The 21,833-nt window shown below is 40.4% G+C and overlaps 1 protein-coding gene and 2 pseudogenes across 4 annotated transcripts in view; 1 reads left to right on the top strand and 2 right to left on the bottom strand.

Moving 5' to 3' along the window:
* Positions 1-21,833, top strand: part of UBR1 (ubiquitin protein ligase E3 component n-recognin 1) — a 250,865-nt gene that overhangs the window by 65,271 nt on the left and 163,761 nt on the right. For all 4 annotated transcript variants that reach the window (XM_077127596.1, XM_077127594.1, XM_077127593.1 and 1 more), the window contains one exon: positions 4,873-4,983. In XM_077127596.1, coding sequence (XP_076983711.1) covers positions 4,873-4,983 — 111 coding nt within the window. The remainder of the gene's footprint in view (positions 1-4,872; positions 4,984-21,833) is intronic.
* LOC143655997 (craniofacial development protein 1 pseudogene) lies at positions 10,651-12,045 on the bottom strand (annotated as a pseudogene).
* LOC143656504 (F-actin-capping protein subunit alpha-1 pseudogene) lies at positions 13,906-20,351 on the bottom strand (annotated as a pseudogene).

Here is a 21,833-nt window from a genome sequence, read left to right as displayed (position 1 = left end):
AAAGTGTGGCATGGGCTAGGGTAGGGGTGTACGCTTGTGCAGGGCAGAGGCTATGTGGCTCAGATGCTCCCAAGAGCACCTACCAGTTGTCGGTTAAGGGCATTTGTACTATGGGGTGGGGCAAGGGTGTACAGGTGTGGGGTAGCGGGGGCTGGGGTGCAGGAGTCACGAGGTCAGTGCATGGATATGTGGGTGTGTACAGGTCTCATGGGTAGGGCCGATGTTCATGTGTGCAGAGCTCAGGGGCAGTGGTCTAAAGTGTGCCTATGTTAGGTGGGAGTATGTGTGGCCAGATGCATAGGTCAGCACTTAACCAAAGCTGAGGGGATATAGTGAGTGAGCTCATGCGCGTGCACCTGTCTGGGTAGCCAGATGATGTTGTGCATGTTTGCAGAGCCATGGGGAGCCAGGTGAGGTTGAGTATGGGTTGTGGTCTGGCTATGAAGGTGAGCACCTGCAGCCCACATGCCCAGGTGACTCACACCCACACTTAGGGCCCCACCAACGCAACATCACCCACCTGATAGATATTCCACAACTTATGCAACCTGTGCCCCGCCATCACACACACACACACATCTGCATCCTGGCACCCCTGGACCCCAACCCCTGATCAAGGACACACCCACAACCCTACACTTCCTGTGCCTCAACCTCTGTGCCCTGTACACCACAACCTGACACATATGACCTATACACTGCAGGGACCAAGGAGGGTGAGGTGGGTGTTGAGGGGTGGATGCAGGTATGCATGTCTCAGGAGTGCAGGGTGAGACTGCGCTTGCACTGGAAAGTTGAGTTGAACTGGGACAGACTTACTTACATGTATACATGGTATGGGAATATGGGGCAGGGATGTGCATGGAAGGGGTTTGGGCAGGGATGCAGGGAAAGAGGGGTCATGGCATGGGCGCTTCGAGTGTGATGGGGTTCAGGTATGTGGAGTGTGGGAGGAGTAATGGGTTGCAGGGTAGGGGTGGCGAGTGTGAGGGTAACATGTTCAAGGAACACAGCTTGGCTTACTTCCATGTTCCCGTCTCCCTGTCTGTGCATTCCTGAGGCTTCTGGTCCTCTGTTTGGAAATGGCATGTTAGGCTGTTTGCAGTAACTGGATGGTCTCTGGTTCTGTGCCTCTCGGTTCTTCTGCTTTTTCAACCAGGGCTTTCCTTGGTGGTGTAGAAGACCCTCCCAGTTCACTTACACCCTGGAATTGCTCTCCTGGTCATTTTTCTGTCACTTGTCTAGCTGTCCCTCAGAGCAGGGGTGAACTCAACCTCTCCTATCCTGCCATCTTCCTAAAACTCCCTTGTGCACTTTTCAAGTGAAACCAAATTTTGAAAATTTGTTCGTATTTATGTTGAAATTTCTTTTTTTCTTAATTTTGTTTGTCCTTGCTTATTTTAGAAGGCTGAATATAGAATTCTCTTACATTACTACTTAATTCTGTTAATCATTACTTCTTTTCCTGGAGGTTCCCCATTCATCTCTTGATTGGATGAAGTTCATCCTGTGCTATAGGAGTCATTAAACTACAGCCTATGGTCCAAATCCAGTTTGCCACCTATTTATGTATGACCTGTTAGCTAAGAATGTTTTTTATATTTTTTAAAGGTTGAAAAGGAAGATTTCGTGACACATAAATTACATGAAATTAAGATTTCATTGTTCATAAATAAAGTTTTGTTGGAATGTAGACTTTTTCATTCAAATATGTCTTTTCACTGGTTACTGATGGACTATAATAGTAGAATTGAGTAATTGTGACAGATACCCTATGTTCTAGATTGCAAGTTGCTGAAATGCAATATACCAGAAATGGAATGGCTTTTAAAAAGGGAGAATTTGTTAAGTTGCAAGTATAAGGTTCTAAGGCCAAGAAAATGTCCGAATTAAGGCACCAGCAAGAGGTTATCTTCACTCAAGAAAGGCTGATGAAGTTTGGGAGGGCACATGGTGATGACTGCTAGCTTTTTCTCCTGGTTTCTTATTTCATGAATCTCTCCTGGGGGTGTTTTCCTTCTTCATCTCCAGGGTCTCTGGCTGCATGGGCTTTGTTGGTTCTGGTGGTCTCAGGGTTTTTCCATAATGGTTCCCTGTTAAAGGCTCTAGTAAGCAACCCCCACCTTGAAAGGGTAGAGACACATCTCCATGGAAAGCATCTAATCAAAGTTACCACCCACAGTTGGGTGGGTCATATATCCATGGAAATAATTTAAAAGTTCCCATCTAGCAATTTTGAATGCAGATTAAAGAACTTGGCTTTTCTGGGGTATGCAACAGATTTAAACCAGCATACCCTTTGTCCTACAAAGTCTAAAATATTTACTCTTTGGCCCTTTTCTACAGAGAGTTTGCCTGCCTCTATTCAGGTAGATTCCCTGTAAAGGTCACATGTGTATAGTGTTCCCTGAGTTCTTACATGTTCAAAATTGTATTTTTATGGCCTGACTAATAATATCCTTGGTTTGCATTTTCTTTCTTTCTTGAAATGTTTCTTCACTGTTGTCTTATTTTGTGCTATTGTTTAGAAGTCTGATTCTAGTTTAATTATCTTGCTATTCTAATTTATTTCATTGTTTTCTCTGAAGGCCCTCAAGACTTTTTCTTTTTTTCTTTATATTACTAGATATATTTTTGAGTTAATTATACTGTGTAATTTTTTTTCCTTTAGAGGACAACTTTCTTTTATTTATCTAAATAATATATATGGGAATTGCAGTATTTACTATCATTTATTAAGGTGTGGTACTGAGCATATTGCTATCATGTTCTCAATCCTTACAGCATCCTTGAGAGGTAGATTCTGTTTTTCTTTTTCTCTTGGTCATTCTTTTTTAAAAAAATTGTGGAAATATATATACAACATAAGCTTTCCTGTCTCAGCTACTCCCAAGCATACCATTTAGGGGCACTATATCACATTCACAACATTGTGTTACCTTCACCGTCATCCCTTACCAGAACTTTTTTATTACTCCAAATAGAAACCCTGCATCTATTTTGCATTAACTCCCCATTTCCCTTCACCTGGTATAGTCTACTTTCTGTTTCTATACATTTACATATCCTAGCTTAAGTGGAATCAGACAGTGTCTGTCCCTTTCTGTCTCGCTTCTTTCTCTCAACATGACGTCTTCATTGTTCAGTGTAGTAGTATGTACCAGAAATTTCTCTCCTTTTTACCACTGACTGGGTAAGTTTCTCAGTAACTTGTGCCCCCTTTCAATGTATAAAGTTAGGTCTTCTTTTGTTTCTGGAAAGATGTCTTAGGTTACAGTTTAAATTATTAACTCTGTCCAGTTGTTTTGATTTTCATTAGTGACTCCAATATACATGTGTTGGCTCTCTTTTGCCTCTTTTCCATTTCAACTATTTTTTCTTGGACCATTTATATCTTTATCTCATTTTCATTCTCTTGATTGTTTTCCTTCTTTGCTTCAATGCTATTCCTTACATTTTTATTGGAGTTTATTGTCGTAGTCACTTTGTAATTTATAATCTATTTCTGATATGATGTTCTCTTTTTCTTCTGTTTTTTCCCCCCGAGTTCACTCAAGCCTCATGTCATTTATCCTTCTTTTACTTGTCCATTTCTGATCTTAGTTTTTCTATTTCTCATTCAAGTTTTTTTTTTCATATCCCCAAGTTCTTGTTTGTGGCTATGTAATTCAATTTGGAGTGTTGTATTACAATTTTCTTCAGCTTTGTAAGTTTTGATTTGCAGTTTTTCCTTTATTTACAATATTTTTGTGTAGATGTCTGCTCTTTTCATTCTTTTTCATTTTGTGGAGAGGGTTCCTAGTTTAAGAGTGCTCTTATCTGTCAGTTCTGCCCTATTCTGTGAAATTTCTTTTATAGATGGTAGTGTTGTAGTAAGAAGTGGGTGAGTGACAGGAAGGGTAGGCATGTCTTGTTTCTCATGTCCACAGGATCTTTATATTTCCTTCCTTCCTTCATTGCCACAATTTTAGGGGAAGACACCCTTTTCTGTGTATTTGATTTTCCTCCAGAAACAATGCTTCTCTGAGACTCCTGATCATTTTCAAGTTCCTTCCCTGAACTATGAACCACTAAGTCCCAGCCTGTGTTAAGTATATTGTCCCTTACCATTGGTATCTCTTTTTGGGTGTGATTTTTGCCTATGTTTTGTCTGAGTCCTCTGCACCCCACTTCTGTCTTTCATGAAGCTCTTAACCACCCCACTCCCTGGCAACCTGAACCCACAGGCTTGAAATAGTAAGCATCGGGGAGCTCTGTTGTAACAGATAATTTGAAGGTCATGGTATTTATTCTTTGTTTCCTAAAAAGTGTGCCTCAAGCGTGGTTTTATTGCTCTTGTTCATTTTATGCTTTGGGGGCAAGGTTTGGGAGGAGATTCAAAGTCAGGCAACTGCAAATGCCAATTTATTTTGTGAAATCATTGAAATAAAAAATGTTTTAATGTTTTAGTTTCTGTTGGACGAATTTGTAGATGAATATACTTTATACGTTTTTAAAGTAGTGTAGAACTATGTTAGCATGATAAAAAGTCTGATTAATTAGAAAGTATCGTTACTCTGCATGCTTAGAGAGATTGTTTTTCTGTACTTTGCAATCTGTTTTTCTCCATGTGTTCATAAGTTTTTAAACTGTTAAGAAATTAGAATGCCATGTCAAAAATTCATCAGTTTTAAAGGTTTGTTTTTATTGTGATTTGAATTATTTGTTGCTATTACATAATCAGAATGGTTTTTGATATATCCAGATTCTATTACATTAAAAACAATTAAGGTCAAAGTATTGGTGAGCATTTATTATTTGAGTCATCTTTATCATTTTTCCTTGTTTGTATTATGTTTTGAAATCAAGACAAACTCATTTTCTATTTACCAGATGCATACATCTACTGGAGGGGGGTTCTGTGACTGTGGAGACATAGAGGCATGGAAAACTGGGCCTTTTTGTGTAAATCATGAACCTGGAAGAGCAGCGACTACAAAAGAGGTAAGACTAAAATCATTTTTTAAGAGTTGCTGACTATTTTAAGCTTGCTGGAATTAGATTTTAAAAATGTTATATATTTCAGTTAAACTAAATTCTATTGAGAATCCTCTTTTTTTTGCTTCTCATTTTCAAATGTGTAAGGAGTTTTATTGCACGCTACAGAGGTTAAGGACTTGATGCCATATTCTGTTTCTCTAAAGAGGGAATGAGTTTACATTAAAAAGATAAATTCAGAGTACCCTTTGTTAAGCAGTGGGAACTTGATAAGTTAGAATAAACAGAATATAAGCCAAAAAGAACAAAAGGAAGTAATTAATAAAAGTAAAAGTAGAATGTTATAATTTAGGAAACAGTAGAATTGACACATAAACTCAAAAATTGTTTATCCCCCCCCCCCAAAAAGTCAACAAATAGATTTACCAGGAGGCATCCTAATCAGGAAAAAACATGCGTATCAACAGATATAGTCAATTAGAAATGAGAATTGAGAAATTACCATCGAACCACAAATATAAAAGAAATTAAAAGGATTATAAGAGCCTCATTGTATAACTCTAAGCAAATACATTTGAATTTGGATTATTTCATGTGACAAGTTTAAGTGCCATAATTTATTCAGAAACAGAGAAAACTTGGTCAGTGGCTATGGAAGAAATTCAGATAATTGTCACTTTCCCAAAAGAAAAAGTTCTTCCTCCATTCCCTCTCACACCTTCAGGAAATAGTTTTTGTGCTGTTTACCTTGTTCCAAACACCCCATTTGCAATGATTGCCCTTAGGGTCCAGACTTTTATTTCTTTGATGTTGTTCTCTACTAAAAGAAATCAGGGTTTGCTGTAGAAATGCCTGATTTCAGTTCTAGGTCAGGGAATATATATAAAGTATGCTTATATGTGACATACTGCTTCTCTCCTGTGGCTTTCAGAAATCTATATCTTTGATATTTGACAGTTTGATTATAATATGTCACTTCGTGCTTCTGTTTGGGATCATCCAGTTTGGAGTTCATTGAGTATCTTGGATGTATATATTCATGTCTTTTGTTAAATTTGGGACATTTCAGCTGTTATTTGTTTGACCATTCCTGTGCCCCTTCCTTGTTTCTCTTTCTCGGATTCCTATGAATATTAGTATGCTTGATGGTGTCTAATACCCCTGGTTCCTCAAGCTCTGTTTACTTTTCTTCATTCTGCCCTTTAGACTGAATGATTTCAATTGTCTTATCTTCAAGTCCTCTGATTATTCCTTCTGTGATCTCCAATTTGCTATTGAACCACTGTAGGGAATTTTAATTCTGTTACTGTGGTCTTCAGATCTGTTTGGCTCCTTTTCATAATTTCTGTCTCTCTATTGATTTTCTTTTCTTGTTCATCTGTCATTTTTTTAATTTCCTTTAGTTCTTTGTGCATGTTTTTCTTTGGTTCTTTGAGCATATTTATGTTGTATTCTCATTTTCATTCTTCTCCAGATAGTTCTTCTCCAGATAGTCACTGATTTCTCTACCAATTTCTTCTTTAACCCATTGGTTGTTTAAGAGTGTGTTATTTAATCTCCATATATTTGTGAAAGTTCTCGTTCTTTGGTGATTATTGATGTCCAGCTTCACTCTACTGTGATCAGAGAAAATGCTTTGAATCATTTCAGTGTTTTTAAATTCGTAAAGACCTGTTTTGTGCCCCATTTGATCTATCCTGGAAAATGTTCTATGAGCACTAAAAAATACATATCCTGGTGTTTCGGGGTGTAACAACCTATATATGTCTGTTAGGTCTAATTCATTTGTCAGATTGGTTAAGTTCTCTATTTCCTTGTTGATTCTTTTTCTGGTTGCTTTGTCTATAGAGGAGAGTGGTGTATTGGAGTCTCCTGCTGTCATTGTTGAAACATCTGTCACTCCTTGCAATTTTGCCAGTGTCTATCTCATATACTTTGGAGCTCCTTGATTGGGAGCATAGACATTTATGATTGTTACTTCTTGGTGAATTGTCCCTTTCACTAATATGTAGTGTTCTTTGTCTCTTATGATGTCTTTATATTTAAAGTCTATTGTGTCTAATATTAGTAAAGCTACTCCTGTTTTCTTTTGCCCTGGCCCCTGGTTTTCTTTTTGCTCTTTTTTTTTTGCATGGGCAGGCACCAGGAGTCGAATGCTCGGTCTCCGGCATGGCAGGCAAGAATTCTGCCACTGGACCACTGTCGCACTGCCTTCCTGCTTTCTTTTGATAATAGCTTGCTTGGAATATCTTTTTCCATCCATTCACTTTCAATCTATTTGTATCCTTGTGTCTAAGATAAATCTCTTGTAAGCAGCATATTGCTGGATTATATTAATCCATTCTGCCAATCTGTATCTATTAATTGGTAGGTTTGGTCCATTAACATTCAAAGTTATTACTGTAAAGACATTTTTTGAATCCACCATCTTATCCTTTGGGTTTTATTTGTCAGATCTGTATGTTCTTATCCCTTTTTCTCTTTTTATTCTTTATGTTATTACCCTTACTGCCACTCTTCAATACTGTGCCCTCCTCCAGACCTCCCTCACCTATCTTTTTTTTTCAGTCAGCAGGACCCCCTTTAGTATTTCTTGTAGAGCCAATCTCTAGTTCACATATTCTCTCAGCCTTTGTCTGTGGAAATTTTAATCTCTCCCTCAGTTTTGAAGGGCAGTTTGGCTGGGTAGAGAATTCTTGGCCAGAAGTCAGAATCTTAAATATATCATACCACTGCCTTCTTGCCTCCATAGTGCCAGTTGAGTAGTCCGAACTCAGTCTTATGTGGTTTCCCTTGTATGTAGTAGATTGTTTTTCTCTTACCACTTTCAGGATTTTCTGCTTCTCTTCAACATTTGACAGACTGATTGGTATGTGTCTTGTGGTAGGCCTGTTTGTATTTATTCTATTTGGAGTTCGTTGGGCTTCTTTGATTTGCATGTTTATGTCTTTTATAAGGATTAGGAAGTTTATCCCCATCATTTCCTCTACTAATCTTCCTAACCCTTTATTCTTCTCTTCTTCTTCTGGCACACTGATGATTTTTATATTTGTGTGCTTTGTTTTGTCCATCATTTCCCTGAGATCCAATTCAAGTTTTTCCATCTTTTTTGCCATTTGCTATTTTGTGTGTTTGAAATCAGTTGTCCTGTCCTTTAGTTTGCTTATTCTTTCTTCTCCCTCTTCAAATCTGTTGTTGTGTCTCTAATACATTTTTTATTTGGTCTACAGAATCTTTAATCTCTGTGATATCTTCTATATCTCTATGTATTCTCTCAAATTAGTCTTTATGCTCTTCTAGTGTCTTCTTGATCTCCTTTATGTCATTAGCTATCACACTGATTTTTTTAGTAGAGTTATATGAACATCTTTGATTGGTTGTTCCAAAGTCTGTGTCTCCTCCATTGTTTTTATTTGGTCATTAAAATGGGCTGTATCTGTAGGCATCTTCTTATGGTTAATGATCTTCTGTTTTCTTTGCCACATGTAAATATCTTGGTAGGGTAACTTTGGATGTTGATTTCCTCCAATAATCTAAAGCTTTGTATTTGCAGGATGGGTATGGAGCAGGATGCAGGGTGTAGGGAGAGGCACAAAAATGGAGTTACGGGTTGCTGTGCAGGTGTATGTACCAGTCGGGGGACTCTACACTAGTGTCTCTGAGTGTGGGGTACATTTCCTGGGGTTATGGATGTGCGGTGTGGGGACCTTGGGGGTGAGATGCGGGTGAGGTGCAGCTCAGGCAGGTCTTTGAGCACAGGAGCAGGATATGGTGTGGAGGACACAGAGTTAGGATATGGCAGGAGGCAGTTGGGGATGTTGAGAAGATATTCTGGGCCTGGTTTGTGGGCAGAATCCGGGTTTGTGTGTGAAGTATGTGGGTTGTGGGTGTCAGGGTGTGGGGCACAGTGAGTTTGGGGCATGGATGTGTCCTTGCACAGGGGGAAGTGTCCAGGGGACTGGGATGCAGATGTGTGCAGGAATGGTGATGATGGGTGGGTGTGCCCCTGGCACAGGTCTGCAGGTATAGAAGTGGGTTGGTATACAGGTGCCTGCTTGTGCAGGGCAGCTACAATGTGGCATGATGTGCCAGAGAGTACCTGCCAAGTGTGGGAGAAGGGCACTTGTGCCATGGGGTGAGACAAGGGTGTACATGTGTGTGGGGTACAGGGGTCAAGAGGTCCGTGAATGGATATGTGGGTGCCTGGCATGAAGTATGTGGCTATGCTGATGTGTGGATCTGGGGGGCAGGGCCCTGGCATGTATGGGTTTGGAGGGTAGGGCCCTGGTGTGCACATGTGCAGCGCTCAGGGGCAGTGGGGTAGGAGTGTGCATGTGTTGGCTTGGGGGTGATATGGCCTGGATGCTCAGGTCAGCACTTGCTCAGAGCTGAGAGGGCGTGGTGTGAGTGGGTTCATGTGCATGCACGCATGTGTGGAGCTGGGTGCTGACATGCCACATGCGTAGAGCTCAGGGTGGGAGCTGGGCAGGACTGAGCGACTCTATGAGCTGGGTACTGATGTGGCCTTGGTATGAAGGTGAGAACCTTCAGCTCGGATGTACAGGTGACTGCCTGCCGGGGACAGGGAGGGGGAGGTGGGTGTCAAGGGGCTGGCCATGGACATGAGTCTTGGGAGGGGCGAGTGTAACTGTGCGCTTGAGCAGGAAAGGTGGGTTGGACTGGGATAATCTTGCACACAGCATGGTGTGAGAGTGTGGGGTGGGGATGTGAGGGGAAGGGGATTGGGATGGGGATGCTTCGAGTGCCATGGGGGTTGTGATAGAGTTTAGGTGCCTGGGGTGTAGAAGAAGTTAGGGGAGTTCAGGTGTGTGGGGTGTAGGGTTTCCACAGGACAGAAGCGGCGCATGTAAGGGTAGCACATTTTAAAATTGCGGCTTGGCTTACTTCCTTGTCCCTGTATCCCTGTCCGTGCACTCCTGATAGCTCTGGGCCTCCATCTGGAAATGGACGCACAGGCTGTTTATGGTAGCTGGTTGGTCTCCAGTTCTCTGGGTCTGAATTCTTCTGCTTTTTCAACCAGGGCCTCCCTATGTGGTGTGAAAGATCTTCCCAGGTCACTTACAACCTGAAATTGCTCTCCAGGTCTTTTTTCTGTCCCTTCTCTAGCTGTTCTTTGGAGCAGGGGTAAACTCAATCTATCCTATTCTGCCATCTTCTCAGAAATCCTCTCACCTTTCTTTTTTTTGGGGGGTTTAATACTTTATTAATATGAGTGGCCTTTACCACTACCATACTCTTCACTGTAGATTTGGTTGTTACTCCCCTCCTTGCTGCTCCCCAGAGAATTTCGGCCTCTAAGCAGGAGGTTTGGAATTTAAGTTTTCTTACGGGAGTATAAAAAAGAAAACAGCCCTTTAGAATCTTTGACAAACCAAAACAGTTATTGAAGTGGGAGTATAGCTGAGTTTGACTTTAACTTTGGGAAGAGATAAAAGGCTGAAGGAAAAATCGCCTCTAATTTGGCAAAAGTATATCCTTATTTTCTGCTTTATATTACATTAATGGGAATCCCATTCTGGAGAGGGAGAGAGGTCAGGGGAGAAGTAAGCGCAAACTGAATACAGAACTGCCAGGGACCTGGCATTCTCCCAGCAGGATGGCCTCCTTCCCTGGTCTCAGGGGAAAGGCTGACTTCAGAGGGGATAGCTTTATGGACACAGTGGCCCAGGAAATTCACACCCAGATTGGTCAGCTCTCTTCTGCATGGCTGGCCAGACCTCCACCAGCCTGGACAGGCCTGGAATGTGTTGGCTTGGCCTGGGTTGAACTTGGTAGTAGAATAAGGGGAAGGCGAGAGGTGTCATCATCTTCACCAGCCTCTCATAGGACCAACTTTTATTTTTTATTTTTAAGGACAAACTTTTAAAAGCAAAATGAATGAAACCATGTGCAATCAAGATACACAGAGAGAACGTCAATGTAGGAAAAAAGACCTTACAGGAAAACAGCTGATGATAAAAATCAGAAACATTTCACAGATGTATAAGAAGCTCACATTGTAAACAGGATTAAGCTGCTATTGATTTCCCTCCACAACATCAAGGCTTCATTTTGCTCAGCCTGAGATCTCGTTCAATTTCAAACTGCCTGTGATCCACCCGGTCTAGGAAAGCTTTTCGTTCAATGTACCCTTCTTTCCCTCGATTATGAATGGCCAGTTCTTCTCCAATCCCCTCTTCTTCCTTGAAGCTCTCCCAATCTAACTTGGACTTCTCTAGGGTGCTCAATTTCTGCTTTTTGACTCCAATTTTTCCCAAAAGGCTGCTCACACCACTTGATCTTTTTAACCCTGACCCTGCAGGGGGTGCGGGCAGCACTGAAGGTACACTAGCCTGAGATTTATCCTTCTCGTTTTGCTTGAAGAAGGATTTGGCTTCTTTGGATGCAGCATCCACTTCCTTAGTCACCCTGACCTCTTCACCAGCAAAATCAAACACCTTGGTGATTTTAACCTTTTCTATGTCTTTAGGTTTCTCAAGCTCTTCTGCTGTGACCAACAATTTACTTGAACTCATCTTTTCAGTTTCTTCTCCTCTCTTAACTTCTGTAGTTGGAGGCACTTTTGATTTTGATCCCACATCATTGAGGAAGCTGGCCCAAAGTTCATCCTCCTTCTTTTTTCTTGCATCCTCTGACCGAGTGCCTTTTTCTTGCTCTGCAGCTGTGTCTTCCTTCTCACTGCTACTTCCTCCAGATTCTGCCTTGGAATCCTCCTCTTCCTCGTCTTCTAATGAAAGGCCACCTTGCTTTCTCTTCCTAGCCGGAATGCTCTGAGACTTTCTTTTTTTCCCTTTGGTTTTCTGTGTCTGCTCTTCACCATCCACTTCATCTTCCTTCACTAATTCATTTACATCATCTTCACTATACTCTTCACCCGAAGGCACATAGTCTTCGTCCTCCTCCGAGGTGGAGAAGTCTTCGGAGTCGAATTCCTCCATGTCGCTGCCGCCCAACCCACAATACCGCAGCAGTCGCCCCCAACGGCAACGCGCGAGGGAGAAATCATAGAGGTGCAGCGGCAGAGGCTAGGGAGGCCGCCTCACCTTTCTTTTTGACATGTATTTGGAGATAGGTAGGAAGACACTACTTGGTTTTTAAAAAGCTGACCTTCCTTTAAGGCCTGGTCATGGAAGTGTAAACAATGTAATGAATCCATCATTGCCAGTTGTCATATCATATTTATGTCACCTGTGTACTCTGAGATCAAACAGACATACCTGCCAATATACCTGGGAAGGGTTGCCTATCAGTTAGCTTTGAGTTCTTGGCGGGCAGAGATGAAGAAGGATAATTAGGAATAAGTTTTCATTCTATTTAAAACAAATCACTAGAATGTTCTTAAATGACAAATTGTAGTAGAATGATAGGGATTGGCAGTTATCTTTTTCACTTGGTTCAATTTTACTTTTTATTTACATAGTTGTTTAATTCATTTGCTTATAGTACAATCTTGCACAAAGCATTGTTGTAGTTTGCTAGCTGCCAGAATGGAATATACCAGAAATGGAACGGCTTTTAAAAGGGAAAATTTATTTAATTGCAAGTTTTACAGTTCTAAGGCCATAAGAATGTCCAAATTAAAGCAAGTCTATAAAAATGTCCAATTTAAGGCACCCACCAAAAGGTTACCTTCACTCAAGAAAGGCTGATAAAGTTCAGGGTCTCTCTCTCAACTGGAAAGGCATAGGATGAACATGGCAGCGTCTGCTAGTCTGCTCTCCAGGCTTCTTGTTTCGTGAAGCTCCCAGGGACATATTCCTTCTTCATCTCCAAAGTTCTCTGGCTGCGTGGACTCTCATGATTCTCATGGCTCTCATGGCTCTCTCCAAAATGATTCCTCTTTTAAAGGATTCCAGTAAACTAATCAAGACCCACCTAGAATGTGTAGAGTCACATCTCCTTCTAATCAAAAGTTAATACCTACAATTGGGTGAGTCACATCTCTGTGGAGATCATCTAATCAAGTTTCCAACATACAGTGTTGAATAGCAATTAAAAGAAATGGCCACTCCCACAAGAAGTATCAGGGTTAAAACATGGCTTTTCTAGGACACATAATCCTTTCAAACCAGCACAGCATTAAAGCAAAAGATACCTATTATTCCCTCAACATCTACATTTTTAAAAATTTTATATTTACTACATCCACAGTATGTCAGCAGTTCTTGAATGTTAAAACAAAAGGAGGAGGGGAGTAAAATTCTCCTCTAAAAATACATATATATATAACTAGTGATACTAAGTGGGAAGGAGATAATGAAGGAAGGAAGGAAAATTAGGAAGCACATTCATGTATAAGGAACGTGGTTCAAGTCTTTGGATTTAAAAACGACTTCCCCAGAGAAGCTTGCTATAATAGCATTTCCAGAAAACCTCCTTTGCTCCACAAGGAGAACCTAAAAGCCCTAATCCAAAATTTTGGGAACTTTAGTTATGAGATGCCCTAAGTGGTGGTGATCAGAGCAGTTGTAGGAAGAAGGATGAATGTACCTTCCATTTAGCTATAGTGTAGGACAGCCTGTTTGGCTGTTGGATCAGTAAAAAACCAATGAGATACCAGAAGTGCTCTGAAGGATGGAGAAGAAAATTACTGATTATGTTACTTGTATGAATTGTTAACAGGGCTTCATGGCTAAGAAAATTTTCTAAACAGTAGAATGAGTCCTGGATAGAGCTCTCTCCTCAGCATTAAATGTGGCAGAATTAAAATAAATAAATAAATAAACATAGTGGAACAGAAAATTACAAGACAAAGAACACAAAAAGTCAAGGCAATGCTAGAGGTTCAACAGTATTCCATGAGGCTAGCACACTGGTTAACTTTGAAAGCCCTAGCAAAATAAACTCTTGTTTACGAACCACCTATTTATCATTTGACCACATGTTGAATGAATCCTTTCCCCCCCATGTACTGAGGAATCCTACATTCAGCCTTTTAAGCATTCTGCATTTCTTTGCGAATCTTGTAGCTGAGTATCTTGTTCCAGTCGATTTTGGTCTGGCTAACTGGAAGCTGCCAGCACAATGCCTTGAATGCGTTTTCTGACATTGTTTGATAGTTTTCACTAATTGCTGTCTGATACTCATTTTCTGCTTGCTCTATGATTTTAATAAACTGTTTAGCAGTTTGGACTTCAATATCTGAATCCTATACATCTTTATGACATTGCCATCTTCATAATAGGGAACCTGAATCTGAAGCACTCAAATCATGTGGGCTGTAGGTGGTGTAATGGTGAACTTCCACTCTGATCTTCAGTGACCATTCCAGAAGTTTTTAGGCTGAAACTGGTGACTTTTAATACATGAAATAACAGTCTGTTTCCCATCTATAGTTTTAGCATTAACAGTACAGAAGCCATTGGAATAATGATCTTTCATATAGGTCCTTAATGCACTATCACAGGGTTTTCTCCAAGACTTCACACCTCCATCTACTTCCTCTGGTTGGGGTGTCACTTGCTTCTTTCCATAAAGTGATCACGCTTAAAGGAAATTTTGTTTTGTGTCTTGAATCTAAAAATCTGCTATTACCCAGGTCACCGTGTTCTGTAATTAAGATCTGATCATCATATCCTATCTTCACAGGTGTGAACTGATGCATGTTATATTGGGCAGATGCATATGCTGCCCCTTCCTTGAGAAGATTGTCATTATTAAGTAGTAGCTGGACATCATTAACACTTCATTAAATTCCCCTGGGGGTGCATGAGAGATTAATTTAGCAGCTACTTAATTTAGAAGCTACCTTCTCCTTATATGACACCCACCCCTCAAAGTTGGCTATTTTGGGCTGCTCTCCCCCCTCAGACACTCTGACTTCCCTTAATCTTAAGGGAGTTCGGACTCGATGGTCTGTCTTTTGTAATTGCTTCAAGCTATTAGTGAATCATAGGCTCTACTTGTGGAAGTATAGAAGTTTCTGGCTATGCTATTAATGGTGGTCAGTTGAACATGGGGAACAGCAGCGTAGCCTCTGATGAGGAGAAGTTTGTTATGAAAGGTTTTTAATTTGGAAAAACAAATTTGGTGTGAAGTTTAAAAATGCAAAGGTCTGTTAATAGTAGGAGGATAGAAATGAGCAGGCATTTCAATGAGACTGGGGAAGAAGGAAGAAAATGAACATTCTTAAGTTCCAAGAGGGAATCCTAGCTGGGCAGCTTGTTCCTGCTCAAGTGGGAAATAAGAGGGCTGCATGGGACAAGTTAAGGGGTGCAGAAATGAGGTTTAGAAGGGGCTTGATTGATTGGGCTGTGACTTTGGCTGCTGTGTTGGCCCTGTTATTTCCTTGAGAGATGTTACTATTATTGTTTGATCACCAAGACAATGAATTACAGTTTTTTCTGTAGACGACCATCGGATTTAAGAGATTGAGTATTTCTTGGTGGTGTTTAATTGGGAGAAATCCTCGCTGTTTCACACTGCTGGGTGAGCATCAGGATTAGAGAGGCATAATCTTTTGCTTTTTTTTAGTTCTATAGTTCAGGTAAGGGCAATTAGTTTTGCTTTCTAAGCTAAAGTCCCTGGGGCAGGACTTTGGCTTCACTTTATTTTGGCTGACTGTTGCATACTTTGCTTTCTTTGTTTTTTGGTTAATGAAGCTACTTTTTTTTTTAGTGTTTTGATTGACACATTTTCACATACATACAATCCATACATGGTACACAATCAGTGGGTTACAATATCATAACATAGTTGTATAGTCATCACCGTGATCATTTTTTAGAATATTTGCATCACTCCAGAAGAAGAAATAAAAGAAAGAAAAAACTCATACATTCCATATCCCTGACCCATTCCTCTCATTGACCACTACTAGTAGTTATATCTACCCCATTATTTTACTCCTTAGCCCCCGTTACTTATTTATTGTCTTATCATACCTTTGATAAAAGGGGCATCAGACACAAGGTTATCATAATCACACAGTCACATTGTAAAAGTTGTATCATTATACAATCGTCTTCAAGAATTGAAGCTACTGAGATAATAAAAAAGTACTGGCAAAGTCCCTTGAGGGATGGGAGAGAAATTATGGAACTGCTAAACTTTACCACTGGGGAAACTCTGGATACTGTGCCAAACATTAGGGACACCCAAATCAATAGGCCAAGCCCTTGATCTTGAGGCTTGCTTATGTGAAGCTTATGTATGTAGGGGAAAAGTTTAGCCTACCTTTAGGTATGCCTATGAGTCACTTCCAGAGGACCTCTTTTGTTGCTCAGATATGGCCTTTCTCTCTGTAAGTTCAACTCTGCAAGTGAAATCATTGCCCTCCCTGCTACGTGAGACATGACATCCAGGGATGAACGTTTCCCTGGCAGCGTGGGAGATGACCCTAAGGGATGAGCCTGGCCCTGGCACCATGGGATCAGCAGTGCCATCCTGACCAAAAAGGGGGAAAAGTGTAACAAATAAGGTATCAGTGGCTGAGAGAGTTCAAATAGAGTCGAGATGCTACACTGGAGGTTACTCTTACACATGCTTCAGTTAGACATTGCTACCTATCATAACTTGCCAAACCCCAACCAAAACCATTCCTACCACTCCTGAAGAATACCTGGGGCATTATATAAGATTCTACAAAGGTTCCATGCATTAGGGTAACTCTCCAGAACCTAAGCCTCCAGATGGGTGCTTGGGCCAGATAAGTCCTGAAATGCAGAAGGTCCAACCCTTCTAAAACATCAAATACTTCCTTCCCCCTATCTCATATTCGACAGCCCCTTCCAGCATGAAAAAGTTAGAATGGCCATAGCCCAAATATTCCTAAAGAGTGGGAGAAAGATCAGTGGTGGCAGTGGAGTTATACAGAGAAGGTTGGGTTTAACAAATGAGTATGAGTGCTGAATCAGTATGCTGATATTTCTTTCAGCCTCCAGTACCTTCCAGCAGTTAGAAGTAAAAACCTAAAATTGTGGAATTGTAACATACCAAACTCTGAAATCTGTTCTACAACTAATTGTTGTGATGTACTTTGAAGCTTATTGCTTTTATGCATATATGTTATTTAAAGAGGAGTGTAACAGAGAAGATTGGATTTCACAAATCGGTATGACTGCTGAATTGTTATATTGATATTTCTGTTGGTCTCCAGTGTCTTGGAGCAGCTAGAAGAAAAAGTGAAAAATCGTGAAACTGTAACTCATACCAAACGTCAAAATCTGTTCTATAAATACTTGTTAAAATGTATTTCGAGGGCGGGCAGTGATGGCTTAGTGGTAGAATTCTTGCCTGCCATGCCTGAGACCAGAGTTTGTTTCCCAGTGCCTGCCCATATAAAAAAAAAATGTACTTGGAAATTTATTGCTTTTACATATATGTATGTTATATTTCACAGTAACAAAAAAAAAGTTAAAAATTTAAAACAGTGAATATAGCAAGGAAAAAAAAATCAAGGCTACTGGAACACATCTCAATAGTTTCAGGTAATTTCCTCCAGCCACTCCAATGATGCATAAGAATACCTTCCAGGATAACCTCTTAACTCTGTTTAAAATCTCTGAGCCACTGAAACTTTGTCTCATTTCTGTCTTACCCCCTTTGGCCAAGAAGGCTTTCTCAATCCTATGATCCTGGGAGTTGTGTCTCATGTTGCTAGGGAGACTTACACCCCTGGGAGTCATGTCCCACATAGCAGGGGTGAGTGGGTGAGAGGAGGCAGTGAGTTTACCTGCCAAGTTGTCTTAGAGAGAGAGTCCACATCTGAGCCACAAAAGAGGTTCTCTGGGGGTGAATCTGAGGTATAAATTTAAGTAGGCTTAGCCTGCCCTTTGCAGGAATAAGTTTCATAGGGGCAAACCCCAAGATCAAGGGCTCGGCCTATTGATTTAGTTGTCCCCACTGCTTGTGAGAATATCAGGAAATGGCAAAAGTTGAATATTTTCTCTTTTCTCCCAAGTCCCCAAGGGGACCTTGCAAATACTTCTTTATTCACTGCCTAAATTATTCTGGGATATATCATGGCATGTTCTAGTTTGCTAACTGCCGGAATACAATATACCAGAAACGGAATGGCTTTTAAAAAGGAGAATTTAATAAGTTTCTAATTTATAGTTCTGAGGCCAAGAAAATGTCCCAGTTAAAACAAGTTTATAGAAATGTCCAATCAAAGGCATCCAGGGGAAGACACCTTGGTTCAAGAAGGCCAATGAAGTTCAGGGTTTCTGTCAGCTGAGAAGGCACATGGCAAACACAGTCAGGGTTCCTCTCTCATCTGGAAGGGCACATGGCGAACCTGGCGTCATCTGCTAGCTTCTTCTCCTGGCTTCCTGTTTTGTGAAGCTCCCTGGAAGGCATTTTCCTTCTTTATCTCCAAAGGTTGCTGGCTGGTGAACTCGGCTTCTCGTGGCTATGTCGTTCTTCTCTGCTCTCACCGAATTGCTCATTCTCCAAAACATTTCCTCTTTTACAGGACTCCAATAAACCAATCAAGACCCACCCAAATGGGTGGAGACATGTCGTCACCTAATCCATCTTAACAACCACTCTTGATTAAATCACATCGTCCAGGGAGATGATCTGATTACAGTTTCAAACATACAGTATTGAATAGGGATTATTCTACCTTTATGAAATGAGATTTTGATTAAAACATGGCTTTTCTAGGGGCATACTTCCTTTCAAAGCAGCACAGGGCATCTCACTAACTTGGGCAAACCAACAAAATCTCGGGCCCTATTCAAGATTCCCTGTACTTACGAAATTCAAGTAAATTGACCATACAAGTTAAATTAGGTAATGCGTTACCAAAATAAAAATTTTGTACCAAATAAACATCTCTCCCTTTGGTCTCACCTGAAGTTGAAATTTTAAAATATAAACAGTATTATCCTTTACCCTGTATTCTTATCTACCTTAGTCCTATCCATATAAGATTCTTTCATATGTCTAGTCAAAGTCTGGTCGCTTTTTCAGCTGTTTAAACAGTTCCTGTATGAGATACTGTTGACTTTCATAGATGAATGAAGCTACTTTTAGAAATACAAATATTTGATACATTACAACAGAAGTTTTCCTGTTTTACCTTTATACATTTACAATTATGTTAATAACCAGGTAGAACATAATTTATATACTTGTTTCTCTTTTAAAGTTCTTGTTGAAGATGAAGTTCTAACTTACAGCTCACCATGTGTACTTTTAGAGAAGCCTTATAGTAGTGTAACTGACAAGTAAATTTGGTTATTTTACTAATTACTATTAGGATATAGCTAATTAGTTCAGTGAGAATACTGCTAAATTTTTAGGAATTTTTATACAATGTCGAAATATATGACAAATTTTAGCTTAACAGAAGGGTAGAAAATTTCTTTTAATTATTGTAATATTTTCTAAACACTTTTTATATAAAACTTTTAGCATCTCACTTTTGCAAGATGAGAGAATAAATCCTTTGTAACATTTTTCCTTTAAAAGTGAGAAGACTTGTCTTCTGAAATAAAGGATGACAAGATTAACATAAACATTAACAAGGATATTATTTTGATATAAAGTTTTTACCTTTTAGACAGTATTTAAATGGTTAAGAAAAACTTTTAAACTTTTTCTTAAGATCAGACTAACAGTTATTTTAACAGGATTTACTTTTCCAACTTTCTACAACTTTCTTTATCCACCTAGTCAGCAAGACTGCAACAAAATTCACTTCCATATTTGGAATATTAGCTCACAATTAAAATACTGCCAAATAGTGCTCTGAGGCAGTTAGAGGTTAGTAAAGTCTGCTGCTAAGGCATTTGTAAATATATAGGAATTATTTTGAAACCCTGTAGCAGCACTAAGTGGATAGAGCAGGAATATTATTTTTAAATTCCTGCAATTCAATATCAATTAGATATTGAGAGTTAGGCTGAAGATACAAAAATGCATTTTTAAGATTTAGGACTGCAAACGTGCATGCAGTTAGGAATTACTTTCAGGCTAGCTCTGGGATGCCTTCGTCCCATACAGTCCAGTTTATTAGCTTAAGGGTTTCCTTTGAGATACCAAGAGGCCTGAGAGCAAACAAGTGGTAAACACTAGTTGGTTTATTAGTCTTACTGTGGCTCCCAGGACATGAAGGAGATCCCTCCCTAGAAGGGTGGTGGGTCATTCAGGGACAATGAGAAATTGATGGGATACCAGAATTTGTAACCTTGGAAACTTGTCTCCAAGGTTACAAAGGAGAGGGTTTAGAGAAGGTTTTAGTTTTGCCTTTACCATCAAGTAGGCAAGTCCAAGTGGAGGTAAGCTCAGCATAGCAGTTTAGAACAAAGTGGCTTTAATTATTTAATTAAGAAATTGATAATAATTTTACCTGCTGCATCAAGTGTTACTCGAGGCTCCTCTGCGTTGATGGTCAGATGTGACATCACAGAAGTTGTAAGTGGCCTTGAACACCTTCAGTCTGGTTTATTTGTTATGAGCAGGGCTTTAAAGACTGTCCTGTTCCCTTCCCCTCTCCCCCCACCTTTGGGAGACAGTGCATTCTCTGGGCCGAGTACCCATGTTGGTGGCACATGGGGCAAGGCCCCCTGGGTCCCAAGGTTGAGGGTTGTTTCAAGATTTCTGGCACTCTGTGCCATTGGCCCTCTGACTCAGTTGAAGGAAAACCCTTGAGGCTTAGAACCACAATTCAGGTAACCTCTAGAGGACAGGGTGCCTTTAATAGCAACTATATATATATATAAGCTAAGCCTGTCTTTTGGTCGTTTGCTTACCTCTCTCTGCTTTTCCTCCTCCTTGGTTTTGTCTCCATTGTTAAAGATAGAAAAGGCAGTTTTAATAGGTTACTAATTCATTGTTTTACATGGGCAGGCACCGAGAATCGAACCCGGGTCTCCAGCATGGCAGGCAAGAACTCTGCTTGCTGAGCCACCGTGGCCTGCCCGGTCATTAATTATTCATTGTGGGCCCCTGAAGAGCATTTTCAGCTTTCTCTGAATGTCAGGGATAGACTGACTGATGAAATGTGTGCCTCCCAAAATCTGACTTTCCCAGGAATCTGGGCTTACATTAGTATACCTTTTGGGGCTTCCACTATCCCTCCTTTAACAGGGCTGGGTTTTCCTCTTTCCCCTGAGTGATCTTCCTTAGCTATTGTAATTAACTGACTTAGTTATACATTATCTCATGCCTTTTAGCAAACAAGTTCTAAGAGGGGATTATTAAGAGGATTTTTTTTTCTAATGGAAATTAAGACATGAGCATAACATGAGTGACAAATCTTTCTCAGGTTCTTGTTATGGAGCCATAAGCATCAGGGCATAGAAAATTTCTATTTTCCCTGTCTTTTATAGACCAGGGGATGGTATTGTAGTTAAGGGTCCCATTGGAAGGTTATGTTTCCCCATCTTTTAGCTTATATTTTGCATAGGCATTTCCTTTTCTTTGAAAAAGGGAAAAAGAGGAGCCTCCCTAGCACCACTATCACTGAGTTGTATCCCAGCATGCATCAGAGCTGTGTGCTTCCCTCTCCACTGGCCCAATCACTTGGAAACATGGGAGTACAGTCACCGAGCTTCCCCGGGACACCTTTCCTGAGAGATGTCTGGACCTATGCTGTTCCCAAAAACAGTCAGGTACTCTAACCCTGCCCTTTCTTGGAAGAATTCTAAGACAATGCTCTTGAGGAGTTGGAGACTCAAACTGCATATTTTCCTGAGAGATGTCTGGACCTGTACTTCTGGGAGGTTTCCAAATAGAAGTCAGGCACTCTAACCTTGCCCTTGCCCAGAAGAATTCTAGGACAACATGCTTGAGTTGGGGACTCAAACTCCATATAGCACCTTTCCTGAGAGATCCCTGGACCTGCGCTTCTGGAGATTTATTAAACCTTGCCTGGAAGAATTCCA

The sequence above is a fragment of the Tamandua tetradactyla genome, chromosome 14 (genome assembly GCF_023851605.1).
Source record: "Tamandua tetradactyla isolate mTamTet1 chromosome 14, mTamTet1.pri, whole genome shotgun sequence".
Lineage (NCBI taxonomy): Eukaryota > Metazoa > Chordata > Mammalia > Pilosa > Myrmecophagidae > Tamandua > Tamandua tetradactyla.
The sequence above is the reverse complement of the archived record's forward strand: the minus strand, read 5'-3'. Positions and strand labels throughout refer to the sequence as shown.